The 26,727-nt window shown below is 44.9% G+C and overlaps 1 protein-coding gene across 5 annotated transcripts in view; it reads right to left on the reverse strand.

The window, feature by feature from the left end:
- DIAPH2 (diaphanous related formin 2) overlaps positions 1-26,727 on the reverse strand; it is a 984,664-nt gene that overhangs the window by 157,533 nt on the left and 800,404 nt on the right. For all 5 annotated transcript variants that reach the window (XM_069985741.1, XM_069985740.1, XM_069985739.1 and 2 more), the window contains one exon: positions 19,487-19,622. In XM_069985741.1, the coding sequence (XP_069841842.1) occupies positions 19,487-19,622 (136 nt within the window). The remainder of the gene's footprint in view (positions 1-19,486; positions 19,623-26,727) is intronic.

Raw genomic sequence — 26,727 nt, forward strand, 5'->3', positions numbered from 1 at the left:
CTTTGGCACCTGGTCCAGGATAGGAGAAGATCTCAAATCTCCCTTTTTTTTACTTGTACCCCGCTTACGTTTCTTCTCCTGCCATCCCTGCCCGTCATCCTCATTCGCGCTCCCACACTGGGACGACTCAGGGGTGACAGCACCTTCCTCTCTACGCAACCTCCTGACCTCCTCATTCAGTTCATCATCCCTCAGGGCCTCAGCAGCATGATTGGCCTCTGGAACAGGACCAGAGGTTCTCCCAGTAACTTGGGATTCCCCCATGGCCCTCTCCTTTTGGCGCTTATCAAGACGTCTCAGTCTCGCTGGCGTCGTCTTCTTGCTATTCCTCACTGGCCCCTCAGCTCCTCCACCTCTGCTAGTCCCCTCCCCAGCAGATTCCAGCTCATGGCCTTCACCCGCCGGGGCCAAGACCGCATTGGCAAAGGAACGAGGACAACGACTGAAAGGGTGACCTAAGTCACCACACAGGTGACACCTAATCTCCGCACAAGATGCAGCATGATGGCCTACACCCCCACACAAGGCACATTTCTGTACCGTACAGTTGGCACTGAAGTGTGTGGGGTCGCCGCACCTGTGACAGAGCTTCGGCTGACCCTGGTAGAAGATCTGGATACGATCTCTCCCGAGGAAGGCAGAAGATGGAATATGGGTAACCGTATTTCCTGAACGTCTGAGTTTTACCACAAACGTCCAGGCCCCTGACCAGATGCCAAACTCATCCCTATTTTTTTGTGGAATACCAATGACCTCACCGTACCGCCCTAACCATGTCATGATATCCACACAAGAGAGTGACTCATTACGGGTCAAGACGGTCACTCTCTTGACTTCATTTTGGCGAGACAATGCCTGCACGGCAAAATCCCGCCAGCCGGGCTCGTTCTTTATCAATTCATAGTTCGACCAGAAAAGCTCAAGCCCCTCCGGCCGAACAAAACTGACATCGAACTCGGGTGTACCATGAGGATGTATCAAAGCATAGATGTCAGTTGCCTTGAAGCTCATCTTCAGCAGAAGCTCAACCACCTTGGTCCTTGAAGGACATGTATCACTGCCCCGCCACCGAAGACGAACCACATTCCTACGGAAACCACCCTGCCCGGCTGTTGGAAGGGAAGTGGCTTCCCCTCCTCTTTGTTCTCGGAAGGCAGCAAGGCCATGCCTTTCTATCCAGTAGGATAGATCAACCTCTCTTCCCTCTACATTGATCGATCTTTCCCCCTTCTTAAGAGCCTCCAGGAAACGCCGTCGCAACATGCCGTCCCCAGAGCCTGGAGACGAGGAGGGCATTCTACCTCCCCCAGCAGCAGCGGCCCCCGCATAACTTCTCCTAGGGGCCGTCACTGCTGGGGGTGCAACCGGACCAGTCCCTGCCCCTACACCACCATCACCACCTCCCCCAATAACATTGTCTCTAGTAACTTCCCCAATCCCCCCCATAACATCACCACCACCCCCAATAACAGCATCACCACCTTCAATGACATTGTCCCCAGTAACATTACCACTACCTGCAATAACATTTTCCGCGATCACATCATTCCCAACCCCAATAACATCACCACCCCCCATAACAACATCACTACCACCCCCAATAACACTGCCCCTGGTCACCCCACACTCCATCACTTCATCATTCATACACCCCGCACCCCCATCCCCTCCCTCATTTACACTGGCTGGACCAGCAGCAGATGCAGCACAGGATGATAATGATTCTTTTGTTTTTGCTATCCTTTTTGCCTCAGCATCCCGGGGCACTAGAGCTGGGACAGCCTCCGCTGGCCCTTTAAGGGACCGGACAGCTTGCTTGCCCGGTCTAGAGGCCATCCCAACTCTGTTCTTTTTAGTGCCCTCCACCTCATCAGCAGTGTCTTTAGCATTGTCCAAGTGCCGCTGATCAGCGGGATCAGTGGCACCAATACAAAACAAAATTTTTCTTTTTGCAGTTTTTATTTGGCCAGTCTTGTTGGGAGCGTCTGGAGCCACCACAACTACCTCCGGCACTGGGTCACCCCCCCCTCCCACAGGGGAGCGAACAACAGCACCGGAGTCTGCCTTCTTGCCCACCGCTGGGCCACCCTCACTGTCCGGCCGTTTAGCCGATGCCTTCTCTGCTCCATCCCTGTTACTGCAAACAAGGCTGGAGCTCAGCGCCCTTTTAGTATCTGTATTCTCCCCGCACCTTTGCACCGAGTCCACTACAGAACACGGGCTGGGCTGGGTAACGGGGCTCGCACAATGAACCGACCCTGCGGCCGGCTCAGGGGTCTCAGGGAGGGGGGTGTAGATGTAACTCACCACTTCTTGCTGCTTTGCCTTGGTCTTTCCCTTCTTGCCCCCAGGTGCCTCCTCTGGGAGTTCATCTCCAAACACAAAGTTCTGAGGGCACAATGGGGACTCGATCATCCTAATCTGGGCCATGAGCGCCCCTCCCTGGCCACTGCTGTCACTGTCCTCCCCTGAGTCGGCAGGTGTCACCACTGGCTGCTGTGCAGGGGGCCCACTGTACAGAGCCTGCTGGTGTTGCTGCAGGCTGCCAGGTGGGTCTGGCTGTTGGTCTTCATCCATCTCATCGTTGTTGTCGTCATCATCATCATCATCATCATCCACCTGGCTTTCAGGTTGCAGCCCCATCAACCTTCTTTCTCTGTTATCAGCCATCTCCCGGAAACGGTCATCATTTATAAGTTTTTCTTTAAATCCACCACTCATCTCCCGTATCTCCGCCTTCCTCTCCTCCAAATCTTTTATTTCCATTTCAAGTCTCTTTACCTCCGCCTGGATCTCAGACTTCTTTTTCTTTGTAGCCTGGTTAGCCCTGGCACGGGCGTAGCGCAGTTCCTCCCGGAGCCTCCTCAGAGACTTGCTGGCTTCTTCATACTCACGGAGGTGGCTCATGACCCGGGAGCCATAGGTGGAGAGAGACTCCCGGGCCCTCTGCACTCCCCAGCCTTCCTCACCGAGGTCGGCTTCACCCCTGTGAGCACTCAGCTTTCTCCCAGAAGTACCTGGCTTTCTGCTGGTGGCACTCTGCTTTCCTGAGGTAGATTCTTCCTTTTTGGAAACCTTTCGGCTTCTTCGGTTGTCCACAGCCTCAGTGGGGAGAGTAGGAATGGAGTTACTGCGACTCCTGGTGGAACGACTCATCCCCGAATCCTCAGGTGTACAGGCCGCTTGCTGGCTTCTCCTGCTCCCCGGCGGCCTACCTCGGGAAACAGAAGCCTGGACCTCGCCTCTCTCGCTCATGCCTGGAAACCTGCTCCCCCCCTGGGGAGGAGAGAGCAGGCCCAGGGGCAGATCTTCCTTGCTTGGAGCTCAGGAGCAGCAGACACGCACAGCCTCTCAGAGCAGGACCACACCCAAAACTAATTGGAGCTGCAATCACCACTCCAGAGCTGCACTCACTATTCTGCTGGTGGGGTCACTGTGTACATACTGTACATTACTGATCCTGAGTTACATCCTGTATTATACTCCAGAGCTGTACTCACTATTCTGCTGGTGGGGTCACTGTGTACATACTGTACATTACTGATCCTGAGTTACATCCTGTATTATACTCCAGAGCTGCACTCACTATTCTGCTGGTGGGGATCACTGTGTACATACATTACATTACTGATCCTGAGTTACATCCTGTAATATACTCCAGAGCTGCACTCACTATTCTGCTGGTGGGGTCACTGTGTACATACATTACTGATCCGGAGTTACATCCTGTATTATACCCCAGAGCTGCGATCACTATTCTGCTGGTGGGGTCACTGTGTACATACATTACTGATCCTGAGTTACATCCTGTATTATACTCCAGAGCTGCACTCACTATTCTGCTGGTGGGGTCACTGTGTACATACATTACATTACTGATCCTGAGTTACATCCTGTAATATACTCCAGAGCTGCACTCACTATTCTGCTGGTGGGGTCACTGTGTACATACATTACTGATCCTGAGTTACATCCTGTATTATACTCCAGAGCTGCACTCACTATTCTGCTGGTGGGGATCACTGTGTACATACATTACTGATCCTGAGTTACATCCTGTATTATACTCCAGAGCTGCACTCACTATTCTGCTGGTGGGGATCACTGTGTACATACATTACATTACTGATCCTGAGTTACATCCTGTAATATACTCCAGAGCTGCACTCACTATTCTGCTGGTGGGGTCACTGTGTACATACATTACTGATCCTGAGTTACATCCTGTATTATACTCCAGAGCTGCACTCACTAATATGCAGTGACACCGGGGCGCTCTTTATCTCTGATATGAGTTATTGCTCTTCATAGATCAGACAGGTGGTTGTTAGGAGGCCGGTGATTGGCAGACAGGTGGAGGTGAGCGGCAGCGATATCACGTTATAAAGTGCTCCCCCGAACCGTCCTCTCTATTATCTTCATGTGTGTTCTGGGAGATCAGTAATACTCCTTCAAAACAATTAATTCTATGCTAATTGTGAGCGCAGCGGCGGCGGCTTATTCTCCGCTTTATCCTCCTATCACTACTAAAAAGGTGATTTTAATTGCTACGATAATCATATATAATGAAGAGAAAAACGGCTCCTGATTAAATAACATTTACATTGGGGACGACGGCGGCGGCGGGAGATGGAGCTGATGGGTAAGATTTAACCCCCTGATGTCCAAAGGTGCAAAACTCCCACTCATAGAGAAAGCCTGTGAGTCCTGCTTCCCCATCACTCATAGAGAAAGCCTGTGAGTCCTGCTTCCCTCACCACTCATAGAGAAGCCTGTGAGTCCTGCTTCCCCATCACTCATAGAGAAAGCCTGTGAGTCCTGCTTCCCCACCACTCATAGAGAAAGCCTGTGAGTCCTGCTTCCCTCACCACTCATAGAGAAAGCCTGGGAGTCCTGCTTCCCCCACCACTCATAGAGAAAGCCTGTGAGTCCTGCTTCCCCCACCACTCATAGAGAAAGCCTGTGAGTCCTGCTTCCCTCACCACTCATAGAGAAAGCCTGGGAGTCCTGCTTCCCCCACCACTCATAGAGAGAGCCTGTGAGTCCTGCTTCCCCCACCACTAATAGAGCCTGTGAGTCCTGCTTCCCCCACCACTAATAGAGCCTGTGAGTCCTGCTTCCCTCACCACTCATAGAGAAAGCCTGTGAGTCCTGCTTCCCCCACCACTCATAGAGAAAGCCTGTGAGTCCTGCTTCCCCACCACTCATAGAGAAAGCCTGGGAGTCCTGCTTCCCCCACCACTCATAGAGAAAGCCTGTGAGTCCTGCTTCCCCCACCACTCATAGAGAAAGCCTGTGAGTCCTGCTTCCCTCACCACTCATAGAGAGAGCCTGTGAGTTCTGCTTCCCCCACCACTCATAGAGAAAGCCTGTGAGTCCTGCTTCCCTCACCACTCATAGAGAGAGCCTATGAGTTCTGCTTCCCCCACCACTCATAGAGAAAGCCTGTGAGTCCTGCTTCCCTCACCACTCATAGAGAGAGCCTGTGAGTTCTGCTTCCCCCACCACTCATAGAGAAAGCCTGTGCGTCCTGCTTCCCCCACCACTCATAGAGAAAGTCTGAGAGTCCTGCTTCCCCCACCACTCATAGAGAAAGCCTGTGCGTCCTGCTTCCCCCACCACTCATAGAGAAAGCCTGTGCGTCCTGCTTCCCCCACCACTCATAGAGAAAGCCTGTGAGTCCTGCTTCCCCCACCACTCATAGAGAAGCCTGTGAGTCCTGCTTCCCTCACCACTCATAGAGAAAGCCTGTGCGTCCTGCTTCCCCCACCACTCATAGAGAAAGCCTGTGAGTCCTGCTTCCCCCACCACTCATAGAGAAGCCTGTGAGTCCTGCAACCCCCACAACTCATAGAGAAAGCCTGTGCGTCCTGCTTCCCCCACCACTCATAGAGAAAGCCTGGGTGTCCTGCTTCCCCCACCACTCATAGAGAAAGCCTGTGCGTCCTGCTTCCCCCACCACTCATAGAAAAAGCCTGTGCGTCCTGCTTCCCCCACCACTCATAGAGAAAGCCTGTGCGTCCTGCTTCCCCCACCACTCATAGAGAAAGCCTGTGCGTCCTGCTTCCCCCACCACTCATAGAGAAAGCCTGTGAGTCCTGCTTCCCCCACCACTCATAGAGAAGCCTGTGAGTCCTGCTTCCCTCACCACTCATAGAGAAAGCCTGTGCGTCCTGCTTCCCCCACCACTCATAGAGAAGCCTGTGAGTCCTGCAACCCCCACAACTCATAGAGAAAGCCTGTGCGTCCTGCTTCCCCCACCACTCATAGAGAAAGCCTGGGAGTCCTGCTTCCCCCACCACTCATAGAGAAAGCCTGTGCGTCCTGCTTCCCCCACCACTCATAGAAAAAGCCTGTGCGTCCTGCTTCCCCCACCACTCATAGAGAAAGCCTGTGCGTCCTGCTTCCCCCACCACTCATAGAGAAAGCCTGTGAGTCCTGCTTCCCCCACCACTCATAGAGAAAGCCTGTGCGTCCTGCTTCCCCCACCACTCATAGAAAAAGCCTGTGCGTCCTGCTTCCCCCACCACTCATAGAGAAAGCCTGTGCGTCCTGCTTCCCCCACCACTCATAGAGAAAGCCTGTGAGTCCTGCTTCCCCCACCACTCATAGAGAAAGCCTGGGAGTCCTGCTTCCCCCACCACTCATAGAGAAAGCCTGGGAGTCCTGCTTCCCCCACCACTCATAGAGAAAGCCTGGGAGTCCTATGATTTTTCTAATAAGAAATCACTGAATAAAGCAATAAACTCTTTATACCCCTGAGGTTACAGCCCCCCCCCCCCCCCCAACTTGTCGGCGGAGTTTACCACCAGCCCCGGACGAGATTACACCAGGGAGCATGGGAAGTCTCGGCTCCATCCTCAGAAGTCGGCCGCGTTCTATTTGGCGGTTTTTCTGTGTAAATATTTACCTCTGACTTCCTCTTTGCGGTATAATGAATGCGATGTGCTGCGGTTATGTATCTTAAAGCCACAGGGCGCTCGTTCTTTGCTGCATCCCAATGAAGCCATCATTATTTTGTGGAATTGCCGATAGGATAGAACAGAAAAAAAACAATTATGTAACATAAAATGGTTCTTTAGGCTTCTGTTCCCAGCGGACAAAGATCCTGCGCAAATCTAATGCTGATGTCCCAATAATAATAATGATGCGGAGTAACAGAGAGCGGCGGCGGGGGGGGTGAGCGGGGGCGATCAGGGGGGTGAGTGGGCGCCATACATCATCATACACCGCACAGGGATATTTATCTCCTCTGCTCCGGGCCTCATGTGACAGGAGAAACAGGAGAGATCCTCACCGGCTCCTTAAGTGTCCAAATGAAGAGACATTACCGACATTACCGACTTATTTGGCTTCATGTCTCAAGGCGCTGCGGGAAGATTGGGATTGTGCGACTGTCGAGGACGCGGAGGTGCGAGGATTCAGGGGGGCCACGAATGTTTATTCCGTTTTCTTTCCTGGTTACCTCGCGTTAGTCGGGTGTTACTTTAAGTCCTAAAGGGGTATTCTGCTTTCACCAAATAAAAGGTGTTTTTCTTTTTTGTTTTTCTTTTGTATTATGTAAAAAGTCAGAGCTCTATATGTTCTGTCCATCTGTAGTGGTTTTTTTTACTATTTTACCCAGGTGTGACGACAGGGATGAATTTGTTACGTTATTTAGTAGGAACCTTTATTGTTTAAAGGGGCACTCTAGTGATTTTTTTTCTGTCAAATCCACTGATTTCAGAAAGTTATATAGATTTGTAATTCTAAAAAAACTCCAGAGCAGCAGCAAATCCCCATAGAAAACCTCTCCTGCTCTGGACAGATTTTCACTAGAGTTCCCCTTTAAGTGCCAAAACTTTTATCTCGGCGTTGTTTTCTCCAAACCTAGTTGGAGTGTTTGTAAGCCGTTATCTCTGACAAATAAGCCGCTGGCGCAGACACTTGACATCACTTAGACTCCCTCAAGTATAATTGAGTAACAGCTGGCTCAGAATTCATTATGAAATGCCCTTTTATCAGCTCGCAGCCATGATTGATAGCCAGGCCAATTGTACAAGCATTCCTATAGAATCTCTTTACTTTTTTTTTTTTTTTTATTGTTTTTTAATATGCAGCCAAATCTGATCCCAGGAAGGTTTACCTGGCTGCAGATGAGTGACGGAGGGAGAAGGAGCCGCGGACCAGGATCTGCTGGGGAACCGGGACCGGGATCTGCCGGGGAACCAGGACCGGGATCTGCTGGGGAACCAGGACCGGGATCTGCTGGGGAACTAGGACCGGGATCTACAGGGGAACCGGGACGGAAAGGACTGCAATCCGGGAAGAGTCTAATTATTGTGTATGAGGTGTGGCGTATAGATGACATAAAAAAACAACCGCAATATGACTGTCACATATCTGACCCTAAATCTGGACCAATCTCCTTACAGCAAAAATAGGGAGGAGAGAGACCGAAGATCAGGAGGGGAAACCAAGACCGGGGCCAAGAATCAGAGAGACACAATGTCTGCGGAATAATCATAAAGTATACGGTATTTCATCACAAGCAACAAGGAGAAGATGCAGGGAATTCTATAGGGACAAACCCCCTAAAACCACTATAGGGGACAGTATTATAGTAGTTATATTCCTGTATATAGGAGCAGTATTATAGTAGTTATATTCCTGTATATAGGGGACAGTATTATAGTAGTATATTCCTGTATATAGGAGCAGTATTATAGTAGTATATTCCTGTATATAGGAGCAGTATTATAGTAGTTATATTCCTGTATATAGGGAGCAGTATTATAGTAGTTATATTCCTGTATATAGGAGCAGTATTACAGTAGTTATATTCCTGTATATAGGAGCAGTATTATAGTAGTATATTCCTGTATATAGGAGCAGTATTATAGTAGTTATATTCCTGTATATAGGAGCAGTATTATAGTAGTATATTCTTGTATATAGGGAGAGTATAATAGTAGTATATTCCTGTATATAGGGGGCAGTATAATAGTAGTTATATTCCTGTATATAGGGGCAGTATTATAGTAGTTATATTCCTGTATATAGGAGCAGTATTATAGTAGTATATTCCTGTATATAGGGGCTGTATTATAGTAGTTATATTCCTGTATATAGGGGGCACCATATGTTACTCAATGTAAATGTCAGTTTTTTTCTAGAAAAATAACTGATACATTATTGTCTGTGATAAGGAAAATAAATACATCTTGTTGTTCTATGAAAAAAAAGTCATGAATACTAAAGTATTAAAAAAAATTACTGACATTCAGTCTCAGCTCTTTTGTATATTTTGTATATTTTTTGCACCTCTTTTTTGTTTGCTTTTTTTAATTACAGTTTCTCTATTTTAATTAGTTTTTTTTATTCTCGTCTTGCTCGTTCGCAGGAGCTCAGTTTCATGGACGTCTTAAGTTTTCTATAGAGAAGCTTATTACATGAGGAAATAAATATTATTCTGTGCTCGATTACCACAATGAGATTTTATAATAAACATCTTGGCAAAATTGCAACAAGATACAAGATATATAAAAAAATAGAGTATGAAAACCTGAAAGCGTAATTTCATAAGCAAAAGTCACCGGCGACAGCGCGGAGGAGCCGAGAAAATGCAGAACGCAGCTTATTTCTGGCCAAACTAAGTAAATATGACACGCCGGCCGCAGAAGAAAAGCGCACATATTTTCTCAAGCTGTCATTTTGACAAAGTGACTTCTCACCACTGGGATATGGAAACCTAATAACATTGTTTCCTTCATTGTGTTAACCACATCCGTAAAAGAAAAAAAATGCAAGTCTAATGCAGTCTGGTGTACGGCGCGGGCCAGCCGGCAGATCTGTGAATGTGCAGCCCAAAGTGAACATGACTCCACGATGAAACACTGTGTAACTAGGAGATTACACACACGTCAATGGCGCCAACGCAGCGTATTTATTACGTCTTACAGAGTGACCACTGGAATCTCAGTGATGTAATAGAAAATAACTGCAGAGATGGAATATTACACAAGATCTATCTCCTATCTATCTATCATCTATCTCCTATCTATCTATCTCCTATCTATCTATCTATCTCCTATCTATCTATCTATCTATCTATCTCCTATCTATCTCCTATCTATCTTCTATCTATCTCCTATCTATCTCCTATCTATCTATCTCCTATCTATCTCCTATCTATCTATCTCCTATCTATCTCCTATGTATCTCCTATCTATCTATCTATCCATCTATCTACCTCCTATCTTTCTCCTATCTATCTATCTCCTATCTATCTATCTCCTATCTATCTATCTATCTCCTATCTATCTATCTCCTATCTATCTATCATCTATCTCCTATCTATCTATCTCCTATTTATCTATCTATCTCCTATCTATCTATCTATCTATCTATCTCCTATCTATCTTCTATCTATCTATCTCCTATCTATCTATCTCCTATCTATCTCCTATCTATCTATCTATCTATCTATCTATCTATCTCCTATCTATCTATCTATCTATCTATCTATCTATCTCCTATCTATCTATCTCCTATCTATCTATCTATCTATCTATCCATCTATCTACCTCCTATCTTTCTCCTATCTATCTATCTCCTATCTATCTATCATCTATCTCCTATCTATCTATCTCCTATCTATCTATCTATCTCCTATCTATCCATCTATCTATCTATCTCCTATCTATCTATCTATCATCTATCTCCTATCTATCTATCTCCTATTTATCTATCTATCTCCTATCTATCCATCTATCTATCTATCTCCTATCTATCTATCTCCTATTTATCTATCTATCTATCTATCTCCTATCTATCTCCTACCTATCTATCTTTCTATCTATCTATCTATCTATCTATCTATCTATCTATCTATCTATCTATCTCCTATCTCTCTATCTATCTATCTCCTATCTATCTATCTATCTCCTATCTATCTATCTATCTATCTATCTATCTCCTATCTATCTATCTCCTATCTATCTCCTATCTATCTCCTATCTATCTATCTATCTATCTCCTATCTATCTCCTATCTATCTATCTATCTATCTATCCATCTATCTACCTCCTATCTTTCTCCTATCTATCTATCTCCTATCTATCTATCTATCTATCTATCTCCTATCTATCTATCATCTATCTCCTATCTATCTATCTCCTATTTATCTATCTATCTATCTATCTATCTATCTCCTATCTATCTCCTATCTATCTATCTATCTATCTATCTCCTATCTATCTATCTCCTATCTATCTATCTATCTATCTCCTATCTATCTCCTATCTATCTATCTCCTATCTATCTATCTATCTCCTATCTATCTATCTCCTATCTATCTATCTCCTATCTATCTATTTATCTCCTATCTATCTATCTATCTATCTATCTATCTATCTATCTATCTATCTATCTATCTCCTATCTATCTCCTATCTATCTATCTCCTATTTATCTATCTATCTATCTATCTATCTCCTATCTATCTCCTATCTATCTCCTATCTATCTATCTCCTATCTATCTATCTATCTATCTATCTCCTATCTATCTCCTATCTATCTATCTATCTCCTATCTATCTCCTATCTATCTATCTATCTATCTATCTCCTATCTATCTATCTCCTATCTATCATCTATCTCCTATCTATCTATCTCTTATTTATCTATCTATCTATCTATCTATCTCCTATCTATCTATCTATCTATCTCCTATCTATCTATCTATCTATCTCCTATCTATCTCTCTATCTATCTATCTCCTATCTATCTCTCTATCTATTATCTATCTATCTATCTATCTATCTCCTATCTCCTATCCATCTCCTATCTATCTATCTCCTATCTATCTATCTCCTATCTATTATCTATCTATCTCCTATCTCCTATCTATCTATCTCCTATCTATCTCTCTATCTATCTCCTATCTATCTATCTATCTATCTATCTCCTATCTATCTATCGATCTATCTCCTATCTATCTATCTATCTATCTATCTATCTCCTATCTATCTATCTATCTATCTCCTATCTATCTCCTATCTATCTCCTATCTATCTATCTATCTATCTATCTCCTATCTATCTATCTATCTATCTATTATCTATCTATCTATCTATCTATCTATCTCCTATCTATCTACCTCCTATCTATCTATCTCCTATCTATCTATCTATCTATCTCCTATCTCCTATCTATCTATCTATCTATCTATCTATCTCCTATCTATCTATCTCCTATCTATCTATCTCCTATCTATCTATCTATCTCCTATCTATCTCCTATCTATCTCCTATCTATCTCCTATCTATCTCCTATCTATCTCCTATCTATCTCCTATCTATCTCCTATCTATCTCCTATCTATCTATCTATCTATCTATCTCCTATCTATCTCCTATCTATCTATCTCCTATCTATCTATCTATCTATCTATCTATCTATCTATCTATCTCCTATCTATCTCCTATCTATCTCCTATCTATCTATCTCCTATCTATCTATCTCCTATCTATCTATTTATCTCCTATCTATCTCCTATCTATCTCCTATCTATCTCCTATCTATCTCCTATCTATCTCCTATCTATCTATCTATCTATCTATCTCCTATCTATCTCCTATCTATCTATCTCCTATCTATCTATCTATCTATCTATCTATCTATCTATCTATCTCCTATCTATCTCCTATCTATCTATCTATCTATCTCCTATTTATCTATCTATCTATCTATCTATCTATCTATCTATCTCCTATCTATCTCCTATCTATCTATCTCCTATCTATCTATCTATCTATCTATCTCCTATCTATCTCCTATCTATCTATCTATCTATCTCCTATCTATCTCCTATCTATCTATCTATCTATCTATCTCCTATCTATCTATCTCCTATCTATCATCTATCTCCTATCTATCTATCTCTTATTTATCTATCTATCTATCTATCTCCTATCTATCTATCTATCTATCTATCTATCTATCTCCTATCTATCTATCTATCTATCTCCTATCTATCTCTCTATCTATCTATCTCCTATCTATCTATCTCCTATCTATCTATCTCCTATCTATCTATCTATCTATCTCCTATCTATCTCTCTATCTATCTATCTATCTCCTATCTATCTCTCTATCTATTATCTATCTATCTATCTATCTCCTATCTATCTATCTCCTATCTCCTATCCATCTCCTATCTATCTATCTCCTATCTATCTATCTCCTATCTATTATCTATCTATCTATCTCCTATCTCCTATCTATCTATCTCCTATCTATCTCTCTATCTATCTATCTATCTCCTATCTATCTATCTATCCCCTATCTATCTATCTATCTATCTATCTCCTATCTATCTATCTATCTATCTATCTCCTATCTATCTATCTATCTATCTATCTATCTCCTATCTATCTCCTATCTATCTCCTATCTATCTATCTATCTATCTATCTATCTATCTATCTATCTATCTATTATCTATCTATCTATCTATCTATCTATCTACCTCCTATCTATCTATCTCCTATCTATCTATCTCCTATCTATCTATCTATCTATCTCCTATCTCCTATCTATCTATCTATCTATCTATCTATCTATCTATCTCCTATCTATCTATCTCCTATCTATCTATCTATCTCCTATCTATCTATCTCCTATCTATCTATCTATCTATCTATCTATCTATCTCCTATCTATCTCCTATCTATCTCCTATCTATCTATCTATCTATCTCCTATCTATCTATCTCCTATCTATCTATCTCCTATCTATCTATCTATCTATCTATCTATCTCCTATCTATCTATCTATCTATCTATCTCCTATCTATCTATCTCCTATCTATCTCCTATCTATCTCCTATCTATCTATCTATCTATCTATCTCCTATCTATCTATCTCCTATCTATCTATCTCCTATCTATCTATCTCCTATCTATCTATCTATCTATCTATCTATCTCCTATCTATCTATCTATCTATCTCCTATCTATCTCCTATCTATTATCTATCTCTCTATCTATCTATAATTTGGTTATATCCTTGTAAAAGTTGGAATGAATCCTTGGCCAGTGGTGTGTTCCATGCAGATGGTGGAGATACATACTTACCTTCTCCCTGGCGTGCCCCTCTTAATGCTTCCGGCGGGGTAATGTGTTGAGGACTGTAGATCATACAGGGACGTGTTCTCTATCAGCAGATTAGCCAGGAATTATAACGGTCGCGGCCGTGTGCACACATCAGTTGTTCTGTTTGTAAATCGGGATCCTGCGGAATCTGTTGCCGCTGTACAATGATTATTATTATTATCCTGATTTATTGCCAGAAAAAGGACCCATTGATTTCGATAGCGTTGTCCCCACCTCTCTTTTTACGGATCCACATTATGCCGCCAATCCGATCTGCACTCATACGATCCGTTTTACAGTCCGGTCTGCACACTTGACCCCGTTTACCGCTGCAGTAAAGATGGCCGACCCCCCCCCGTCCGGTATCTCAGCAGAAGCGGAGGCCTCGGGGGCTTATTCTCTACCTTATTATTTTGGTGATTATTCTATAATCTATCATTAACCCCTTTGTGCCGGGTGAAATCTTTGCCTCCGTTTTACCATCATCCCCAGAAATTGTTCCATTCCCACTAGATCCTCAGGAAAGGTGGCGGCTACGTGCTGCGGATGGAAAGAAGCTGCTGACGCCTGACGCCGGCCATTGTTATATATTATATGATTGCAGAGGATTAGCGGAGGTATTCAGCAGAATGTGCACAGACGGGGGCGGTAAACTGCAGCCACCGCTAATCTCTGCTGCCATCTCACCGCTGCCTGCGCCATCTCCCCCCCCCCCGGCCTCTGCTGACATCAAGGAGAGAAGCCGCCGCCTGACCCGCCGCTCCAATAATCCTGCCGCTTATACAAATATATGGGATTAGGAGATGGAAGGGAGATGGAATTATAATTACAGCAGGTGATTTGCTAACGTATGCGAAATGTACAGGAACGCTGCCCGAAATAGGAATCCTGCGCCAAACCTGCAACCAAGGAAAATACAGAAGGAACGTGGAGCCGAACCCTGCGGGATGGGATGCCGCCTGTGCCGGATACATAGGGTGTGCATGGAGCAATGGGAGGATTGTCTGCTACTTCACTTATTCATTTTATGTTTCTTATTTAGATATTTATTTATTTATTTTATTTATTTATATATTTATTTTTTTAGTCTTTATTTTCTGAAGGAGATTTGTAGAGACTTAGGCTGGGTTCACACTACATTTTTGCAATCCGTTTTTGTTTTCATACATTTATTGGAAAAAAAAAAAAAACTGATGAAAAAAAAACGGATGTAATTGTGTGCATACATGTTAATCCGTTTTTCCATTGACTTCCATTATAAAAAAAAAAAGGATTTTTTTTTTACCGTACACAAAAATGAGGTCCACTTCAAAACTGATCCGTTTTGATCCTTTTTTTTTTTTAATAATGGAAGTCAAAAACGGATGAAAACGTATGCACACAATTGCATCTATTTTTTGCAAAAAATGGGTAAAAAAAAATTGATTGCAAAAACTTAGTGTGAACCCAGCCTAACCTGTATCATCAATCCACTGACTGAGGCCGCGGCAGGATTCACACTGCGTTTTTACAGTTTAAGGCCATGTTCCCACTGCGTAAGTTTCATAATAATTGTGATTACTACAGAACTTGTGTAGTGGTATCTTCTAAGGAATCCAGGCTGGAGCGTATACACATAGTACATATATACATACACATAGTACATATATACATACACATAGTATACACATAGTACATATATACATACACATAGTATACACATAGTACATATATACATACACATAGTACATATATACATACACATAGTATACACATAGTACATATATACATACACATAGTATACACATAGTACATATATACATACACATAGTATACACATAGTACATATATACATACACATAGTATACACATAGTACATATATACATACACACAGTATACACATAGTACATATATACATACACATAGTATACACATAGTACATATATACATACACATAGTATACACATAGTACATATATACATACACATAGTACATATATACATACACATCGTATACACATAGTACATATATACATACACATAGTATACACATAGTACATATATACATACACATAGTATACACATAGTACATATATACATACACATGGTACATATATACATACACATAGTATACACATAGTACATATATACATACACATAGTATACACATAGTACATATATACATACACATAGTATACACATAGTACATATATACATACACATAGTACATATATACATACACATCGTATACACATAGTACATATATACATACACATAGTATACACATAGTACATATATACATACACATAGTACATATATACATACACATAGTACATATATACATACACATAGTACATATATACATACACATAGTACATATATACATACACATAGTATACACATAGTACATATATACATACACATAGTATACACATAGTACATATATACATACACATAGTATACACATAGTACATATATACATACACACAGTATACACATAGTACATATATACATACACATAGTACATATATATATACACATAGTATACACATAGTACATATATACATACACATAGTATACACATAGTACATATATACATACACATAGTACATATATACATACACATAGTACATATATACATACACATAGTATACACATAGTACATATATACATACACATAGTATACACATAGTACATATATACATACACATAGTACATATATACATACACATAGTATACACACAGTACATATATACATACACATAGTATACACATAGTACATATATATACATACACATAGTATACACATAGTACATATATACATACACATAGTATACACATAGTACATATATACATACACACGGTACACACATAGTACATATACTGTATATACATACACATAGTATACACATAGTACATATATACATACACACAGTATACACATAGTACATATATACATACACATAGTACATATATACATACACATAGTATACACATAGAACATATATACATACACATAGTATACACATAGTACATATATAAATACACATAGTATACACATAGTACATATATACATACACATAGTATACACATAGTACATATATATACATACACATAGTATACACATAGTACATATATACATATAAAATAATCCTGATATCTTGCAGTTCTCATTCTCACCACTGGGGCTAAAACTAAGCTGAAACTTCCTGTTGTGTCTGTGGTGATAAGAGGAGGCTGCAGTAAAGTGACCTGTACAGCATTGCAGCGTCATGTGACACCAGTAGATAGAGGAGACAATAGCAGCTCCCTGTGGAATGACCTCTTCACAGGTCACAGAGCGTGCTCAGTAATGTCTCACATTTATCTCAAGGGGACAGACTCAGACTCTGTCTATTGTCATCTATGTCCATGAGCCTGGCTGTAAAGAATGTCACTAAATGCTGTTAAGAACAGCCCAGGTAATATGGCCACCCCCATAACAGTGTACAAATAGTGAAATAAAAAAAATTACAGTCAGAAAATAGAAACAGATTAGAATAAGAGAACAAGTTTTAGTATCTGACTCTAATCAGTAACAGAACATTTAGGTGACGCCGTCCCTTTAACGTTTGCTTTTTTATATGTTTACATTTATTCACACAAAAATGGTATTTACCCTATTTTTGTGAATGCTAAAGAAAAGGGAAAAAAAAGGTCTGTCTGTTGTTTAGTTATAATGGAGGTCAATGGAAAAATGGATTGCACACGATTGCATCGTCTTTTCTTCTGCCATAAAACGTATACATTAAATGGAGTAGGAACCCGGCCTAACAGATTCATGGAGGGCTGCCATCCTCACCAATTACTAGAACATTGAAGGGATTGTAGTGAGCATGCCCACTACTGCTCTACATGGCTATGTTCACACTACGTAAAACTACAGCCGTTGTTGCCGATGGCAACAACAGCCGTAGTTCTTGTGCAGCGGAACACAGCCTATTAAGCTATGGGATCCCGGCCGGAGCGTACACACATCGCATACGCTCCGGCTCCGGCTATGGTAAGCTCTGATGCGGGCGCGCGCTGATGCGCCCGCATCAGAGCTCTGCGGCCGGAAAGATCACGGAACGGCTGGTCTCGTACGTTGTATGAACATAGCCTATAACTGTATGGGAAATAATCAGAGAGACTAGTGGGCGTGCTCAACTGCTTCTGTAACTCCCACATAGCTGTGCAGCATGGCATCCCATCCAGGCCGGTGTCCCCCATTATAGTGCCGGCAGGTGATATGTTACACAATGGAATATACCCCTTTAAGATTTCTGCTTTCCTTGAAGCCTTTAGGAAATGTCTGTATTTGCAGATCAGCGGCAGACAATGGCGGGCGGACGTAATGAAGTCCTCCGTATGTACATACAATATATTACACGCAGCTTCATTAGCATAGTAATGGAAATCGCTCCTTCCCGTCGTATGAAGGCAAAAGGGACAAGTTATTAAGAAAACACAAACCAACTGTATCAGCTGTCATGAAAGGCGTAAATAAGACAATGGAAGTGGGCGGAGTCTGTGTGGCTGAACATCCCCATGACTGGTTGTGCTGGGGGTCAGGCCATGACTGGTCGTGCTGGGGGTCAGGCCATGACTGGTCGTGCTGGGGGTCAGGCCATGACTGGTCGTGCTGGGGGTCAGGCCATGACTGGTCGTGCTGGGGGTCAGGCCATGACTGGTCGTGCTGGGGGTCAGGCCATGACTGGTCGTGCTGGGGGTCAGGCCATGACTGGTCGTGCTGGGGGTCAGGCCATGACTGGTCGTGCTGGGGGTCAGGCCATGACTGGTCGTGCTGGGGGTCAGGCCATGACTGGTCGTGCTGGGGGTCAGGCCATGACTGGTCGTGCTGGGGGTCAGGCCATGACTGGTCGTGCTGGGGGTCAGGCCATGACTGGTCGTGCTGGGGGTCAGGCCATGACTGGTCGTGCTGGGGGTCAGGCCATGACTGGTCGTGCTGGGGGTCAGGCCATGACTGGTCGTGCTGGGGGTCAGGCCATGACTGGTCGTGCTGGGGGTCAGGCCATGACTGGGCGTGCTGGGGGTCAGGCCATGACTGGGCGTGCTGGGGGTCAGGCCATGACTGGGCGTGCTGGGGGTCAGGCCATGACTAGTCGTGCTGGGGGTCAGGCCATGACTGGTCGTGCTGGGGGTCAGGCCATGACTGGTCGTGCTGGGGGTAAGCTATAACAAACGAGATGTGTGAGTCAGATAAAACGTGGCGTGTGCGGAGGGCTAGCGGATGGCGAGATCTACATAAGTTAATTAAATCTGAGCAGTGGCGTCTTTGAAGATGTGGAGGGGGGGGGGGGGGGGGAGGCGCAGAAGACGGCGGCCGTTCTTACCTTTATTCATATCAATCAGCAGCTTCTTCTTCTGCTTTCGCTCCATCTTCTCTCGCTCGGCTTTCTCCTTCGCTATCTTGGCCCGTTTCATCTTTTCCTCCATTTCGCGCCTCTTGTTATTCTCTTTGACCGCGTCCTGGAAAATAAAAAGAGACGGAAAAGAACATCAATTACCGCGATAATTAAAGAGAAAACAGGAATCTCCATCCCTCTCCACTAGAGTAACCGCACCGCCTCAGTATCCACATTGTTACCATGTATCTAAGCCAGGAGCTTAGTGCTGACAGCCGCCTGACTTCCTGTCCCGGCCACCACCTTCCCGTAACATGAAGTGGTCGCAGGACGTTCTATCGGCCGTACACTGCTCTTTATATTAACGCTGCACAATCTTTACATCCTAACTAAATAACAAAAAAAGAAGAGAACAAGTGCCGAGAGGAGGAGGCAGAGGAGGAGGAGGAGGATGAAGCACTGGAGCACAGATATAAAAGTGCAGAGAGGAGGAGGATGAAGCACTGGAGCACAGATATAAAAGTGCCGAGAGGAGGAGGATGAAGCACTGGAGCACAGATATAAAAGTGCCGAGAGGAGGAGGATGAAGCACTGGAGCACAGATATAAAAGTGCCGAGAGGAGGAGGATGAAGCACTGGAGCACAGATATAAAAGTGCCGTGTCCCGGTACCTGGATCCTTTATGCTGATAGCTTAGTGTTGTCGTGTGGCTGAGAAATCTCCCCATGTTTGTGTCGGGGGCTACAGAATAAGGGTCAGTCTGGTCCTGGCAAGGGTAGGGAGATTAGGGGGGCAGTCACACGTTCCGTAAATACAAGTTTGGCACTCCTCACATTATCCATGATGATGCCAAGAACTCTGAAATGGCTTAGATCTTCGTGCTTCTGTACTGACACGGCATACAGTACTGACACAGCATACAGTAGTAACACGGCATACAGTACTGACACAGCATACAGTAGTAACATGGCATACAGTACTGACACAGCATACAGTAGTAACACGGCATACAGTACTTACACAGCATACAGTAGTAACATAGCATACAGTACTGACACAGCATACAGTAGTAACACGGCATACAGTACTGACACAGCATACAGTAGTAACACGGCATACAGTACTGACACAGCATACAGTAGTAACACGGCATACAGTACTTACACAGCATACAGTAGTAACATAGCATACAGTACTGACACAGCATCCAGTAGTAACACGGCATACAGTACTTACACAGCATACAGTAGTAACACGGCATACAGCACTGACACAGCATACAGTAGTAACACGGCAAACAGTACTGACACAGCATACAGTAGTAACACGGCAAACAGTACTGACAGGATACAGTAGTAACATGGCATACCGTACTGACAAAGCATACAGTAGTAACACGGCATACCGTACTTACACAGCATACAGTAGTTACACGGCATACAGTACTGACACAGCATACAGTAGTAACACGGCATACAGTACTGGCACAGCATACAGTACTTACACAGCATACAGTACTGACACAGCATACAGTAGTAACACGGCATACCGTACTGGCACAGCATACAGTAGTAACACGGCATACAGTACTGGCACAGCATACAGTAGTACAGTACTCACACAGCAAACAGTACTGACACAGCATACAGTAGTAACACGGCATACCGTACTGGCACAGCATACAGTAGTAACATGGCATACAGTACTCACACAGCATACAGTAGTAACAAGGCATACAGTACTGACACAGCATACAGTAGTTACACGGCATACAGTACTGACACGGCATACAGTAGTAACACAGCGTACGGTACTGACACAGCATACAGTATTGACACAGTCAGTGGTGTAGCTACCATAGAGGCAGGGTAGGCAGTTGCTATGGGGCCCCTGCTGGAGGGGGGCCTGGGGAAGAAGGTAAGAGCATGTGTCCATCTTCTTAACCCCTTATGTACCGCAGTGTGTAAGTGACCCAGTGTTTACTTACATGCTGCAACGCAAAAAAAAGGGTTAACAAGCAGAAGAAAGATCTCTGGTTCACTGCACTGATAACCTCTGATCTCTGTTCTCCAGCTGCTGCAATCAAGTAAGAAAGGAAAATGTGCAAAAAGGAAAGGAAACTTTGGGTCACTTACACACTAAGTAAATAAGGGATTAAGCAGAAGGTAGTCCGCTCCTGCACCTATGTATTTATGTATTCAACCAAAGGGGCTTCTAATGGGCCCTTATAGGTAAAAACAGTGGACTGTCATAGCAAGCAGCCATTGGCTCCCTGCCCTGACAGTCACTCTTGTGTCTGCAGCCAGGATCCTGCCTCTGGCCACAAGAGATTTAGTTTTTTGGCTACATCACAGAGCATATATATATATATATTATATATATATATATACACACACACTACCATTCAAAAGTGTGGGGTCACCCAAACAATTTGTGTTTTCCATGAAAAGTCCCACTTCTTCACCCCCGCACGTTGTGAAATGAATAGAAAATAGAGACAAGACACTGACAAGGTTAGAAATACTGATTTGTATGTGAAATAACATTGTTCTTCCATCACACTTTGCTTCCGTCCCAGAATCCTCCTTGTGCAGCAATTCCAGCATTGCACACCTTTGGCATTCTAGCTATTAATCTGTTGGGGTAAGCTGGAGAAATTGCCCCCCACGCTTCTAGAAGCAGCTCCCACAAGTTGGATTGGTTGGATGGGCACTTCTGGCGTACCATACGGTCCAGCTGCTCCCACAATGGGGTGGTGATCTGGTGACTGCGCTGGCCACTCCATTACCTAGGATAGAATACCAGCTGCTGCTTCTGCTGGAAATAGTTCTTGCACAATTTGGAGGTGTTTAGGGTCATTGTCCTGTTGTAGGATGAAATTGGCTCCAACCAAGCGCTGCCCACTGGGTATGGCATGGCGGTGCAGAGTGATGGCCTTCCTTATTCACAATCCCTTTTACCCTGTACAAATCTCCCACCTTACCAGCACCAACCCCAGACCATCACATGACCTCCACCATGTATAACAGATGGCGTCAGGCATTCTTCCAGCATCTTCTCATTTCTTCTGCGTCTCACAAACGTTCTTCTTTGTCATCCAAACACCTCAAACTTGGATTCATCCGTCCACAACACTTTTTTCCAGTCTTCCTCTGCCCAATCTCTGTGTTCTTTTGCCCATCTTACTCTTTTATTGGCCAGTCTCAGATATGGCTTTTCTTTGCCACTCTGCCCTGAAGCCCAAAATCCGGCAGCCGCCTCTTCACTGTAGATGGTGACACTGGTGTTTTGTGGGTACTATGTAATGAAGATGCCAGTTGGGGACCTGTGAGACGTCTGTTTCTCAAACTAGAGACTCTAATGTGCTGATCTTCTTGCTTAGTTGTGCAACGCGGCCTCCCACTTCTTTTTCTACTCTGGTTAGAGCCTGCTTGTGCTGTCCTCTGAAGGGAGTAGTACACACCGTTGTAGAAAATCTTCAATTTCTTAGCAATTTCTGGCATGGAATAGCCTTCATTTCTAAGAACAAGAATAGACTGTCGAGTTTCAGATGAAAGTTCTCTTTTTCTGGCCATTTTGAGCGTTAAATTGACCCCACAAATGTGATGCTCCAGAAACACAATCTGCTCAAAGGAAGGTCAGTTTTGTAGCTTCTGTAACCAGCTAGACTGTTTTCAGATGTGTGAAGATGATTGCACAAGGGTTTTCTAATCATCAATTATCCTTCTGAGCCAATGAGCAAACACCTTGTACCATTAGAACACTGGAGTGATAGTTGCTGGAAATGGGCCTCTATACACCTATGTAGATATTGCCCCAAACACCAGACATTTGCAGCTAGAATAGTCAGTTACCACATTAGCAATGTATAGAGGGGATTGGTTGTAAGTTAGGACTAGTTTAAAGTTATCTTCATTGAGAAGTACAGTGCTTTTCCTTCAAAAATAAGGACATTACAATGTGACCCCAAACTTTTGAACAGTGCTTTTTGTTGTGCGTAGGGGGGCCCTTAACATCTTTTGCTATAGGGCCCCATGAATCCTAGCTACGCCCCTGTGACACAGCATACAGATACAAATAAATGTATTCAAACTCACGTGTTGTTACATATAGTTACATAATTACATAGTTGATACGGTAGAAAAAAGACACATGTCCATCAAGTTCAACCAAGGAGGGGATGGATACAGGGAAGGGGGAGGGGTGATAGGTTCTATACATACAGGGAAGGGGGAGGGGTGATAGGTTCTATACATATGCATTTATATTATTTTGCTCTAAGAACTTGTCTAGGCCGGTTTTGAAGCCCTCTACTGTTGTTGCTGTGACCAGATCCTGCGATGACTGTTCCACAGATTCACAGCGCCCCCTTGTCTCTCCAGGCGGAGGCAGCGCCCCCTTGTCTCTCCAGGCGGAGGCAGCGCCCCCTTGTCTCTCCAGGCGGAGGCAGCGCCCCCTTGTCTCTCCAGGCGGAGGCAGCGCCCCCTTGTCTCTCCAGGCAGAGGCAGCGCCCCCTTGTCTCTCCAGGCGGAGGCAGCGCCCCCTTGTCTCTCCAGGCGGAGGCAGCGCCCTCTTGTCTCTCCAGGCGGAGGCAGCGCCCCCTTGTCACTCCGGGTGGAGGCAGCGCCCCCTTGTCTCTCTGGGTGGAGGCAGCGCCCCCTTGTCTCTCTGGGTGGAGGCAGCGCCCCCTTGTCTCTCTGGGTGGAGGCAGCGCCCCCTTGTCTCTCCGGGCGGAGGCAGCGCCCCCTTGTCTCTCGGGGCGGAGGCAGCGCCCCCTTGTCTCTCCGGGCGGAGGCAGCGCCCCCTTGTCTCTCCGGGCGGAGGCAGCGCCCCCTTGTCTCTCTGGGTGGAGGCAGCGCCCCCTTGTCTCTCCGGGCGGAGGCAGCGCCCCCTTGTCTCTCTGGGTGGAGGCAGCGCCCCCTTGTCCCTCCAGGCGGAGGCAGCGCCCCCTTGTCTCTCCGGGCGGAGGCAGCGCCCCCTTGTCTCTCCGGGCGGAGGCAGCGCCCCCTTGTCTCTCTGGGTGGAGGCAGCGCCCCCTTGTCCCTCCAGGCGGAGGCAGCGCCCCCTTGTCTCTCCAGGCGGAGGCAGCGCCCCCTTGTCTCTCAGGGTGGAGGCAGCGCCCCCTTGTCTCTCCAGGCGGAGGCAGCGCCCCCTTGTCCTTTGAGGGGGTTTTACCTGGAACATCTTTTCCCCATATTTCCTGTAGGGGCCCCCATTATATATGTAAATACATTAATCATCTCCCCTTATCCGTCTCTTCTCCAGACTAAACACATGTAATTCTATAATCTCTCCTCATAACTAAGATGCTCCATTCCCCTTATTAGTTTAGTGGCCGTCTTTGTTCCCTCTCCAGCTCTAGAACGTCCTTTTTATGAATCGGGTTCCAAAACTGGACGGAGACTCCAGATGAGGCCGCACCAAAGCTTTATAAAGCGGTAATATTATATCCCTGTCCCGTGTCCTGTCCAGGCCTGTTATATACATGACAATATCCTACTGGCTTTAGAAGCTTGTAGATCCACCTCATGTGTAGTAGATCCATCTCATACGTCGTAGATCCACTTCATGTGTAGTAGATCCAGCACACATGTTGTAGATCCAGCGCACATGTTGTAGATCCAGCTCACATGTTTTAGATCCAGCTCACAAGTTGTAGATCCAGAAAACATGTCGTAGATCCAGCACATGCGTCGTAGATCCAGCTCACACGTAGTAGATCCATCTCATGTGTAGTACATCCATCTCATACGTAGTAGATCCAGCTCACGTGTCGTAGATCCAGCACATGCGTCGTAGATCCAGCTCACACATCGTAGATCCATATCATGTGTAGTAGATCCATCTCACACGTAGTAGATCCAGCTCACATGTTGTAGCTCCAGCTCACGTGTCGTAGATCCAGCTCACGTGTCGTAGATCCAGTTCACGTGTCGTAGATCCAGCTCACGTGTCGTAGATCCAGCTCACGTGTCGTAGATCCAGCTCACACATCGTAGATCCATATCATGTGTAGTAGATCCATCTCACACGTAGTAGATCCAGCTCACAAGTTGTAGATCCAGAAAACATGTCGTAGATCCAGCACATGCGTCGTAGATCCAGCTCACACGTAGTAGATCCATCTCATGTGTAGTACATCCATCTCATACGTAGTAGATCCAGCTCACGTGTCGTAGATCCAGCACATGCGTCGTAGATCCAGCTCACACATCGTAGATCCATATCATGTGTAGTAGATCCATCTCACACGTAGTAGATCCAGCTCACATGTTGTAGCTCCAGCTCACGTGTCGTAGATCCAGCTCACGTGTCGTAGATCCAGTTCACGTGTCGTAGATCCAGCTCACGTGTCGTAGATCCAGCTCACGTGTCGTAGATCCAGCTCACACATCGTAGATCCATATCATGTGTAGTAGATCCATCTCACACGTAGTAGATCCAGCTCACATGTTGTAGCTCCAGCTCACGTGTCGTAGATCCAGCTCACGTGTCGTAGATCCAGCTCACGTGTCGTAGATCCAGCTCACGTGTCGTAGATCCAGCTCACGTGTCGTAGATCCAGCTCACGTGTCGTAGATCCAGCTCACGTGTCGTAGATCCAGCTCATGTGTCGTCTGCCAGCCATCAGCTCCAGGTGCCTGCCTGCCAGCCATCAGCTCCAGGTGCCTGCCTGCCAGCCATCAGCTCCAGGTGCCTGCCTGCCAGCCATCAGCTCCAGGTGCCTGCCTGGCAGCCATCAGCTCCAGGTGCCTGCCTGCCAGCCATCAGCAGCGGGTGCCTGCCAGCCATTAGCCCCTACATGTTATTTGGCGAGGACACAAACCATTTGGTGGGAAGGAGGCGAGAGCGTCTATAGTTAGGAGCACTAAAGGATTCTGGGAAATGTTTGATGTGTATGTTCACAATATGTCTCCTGTTCCCGGCTGAAGGAAAAACAAGAAGCGACTTCTGACATCTGCCTCAATGTTATCAGCGTTTCCATAATAAGATTAAAAAATGGATTATGTGACGACTGCTCAAACATCACTACATGGCGGTATGGATGCTGTGCCTGCACACTAGAGAGATATGTGATATCACACACAGCGCCCCCCTGTCTACAGGCAGTGTGTGGTACTGCAGCCTCCTGCACTGTAATATCAGACATATCCCATAGACAGGTGTGCTGGCCGCCATCTGTAACCACCGCCACTCACCTACTGCGCTGACATTACTGGATAAAACAT

This window comes from Dendropsophus ebraccatus, chromosome 10 (assembly GCF_027789765.1).
Source record: "Dendropsophus ebraccatus isolate aDenEbr1 chromosome 10, aDenEbr1.pat, whole genome shotgun sequence".
Taxonomy (NCBI): Eukaryota; Metazoa; Chordata; class Amphibia; order Anura; family Hylidae; genus Dendropsophus; species Dendropsophus ebraccatus.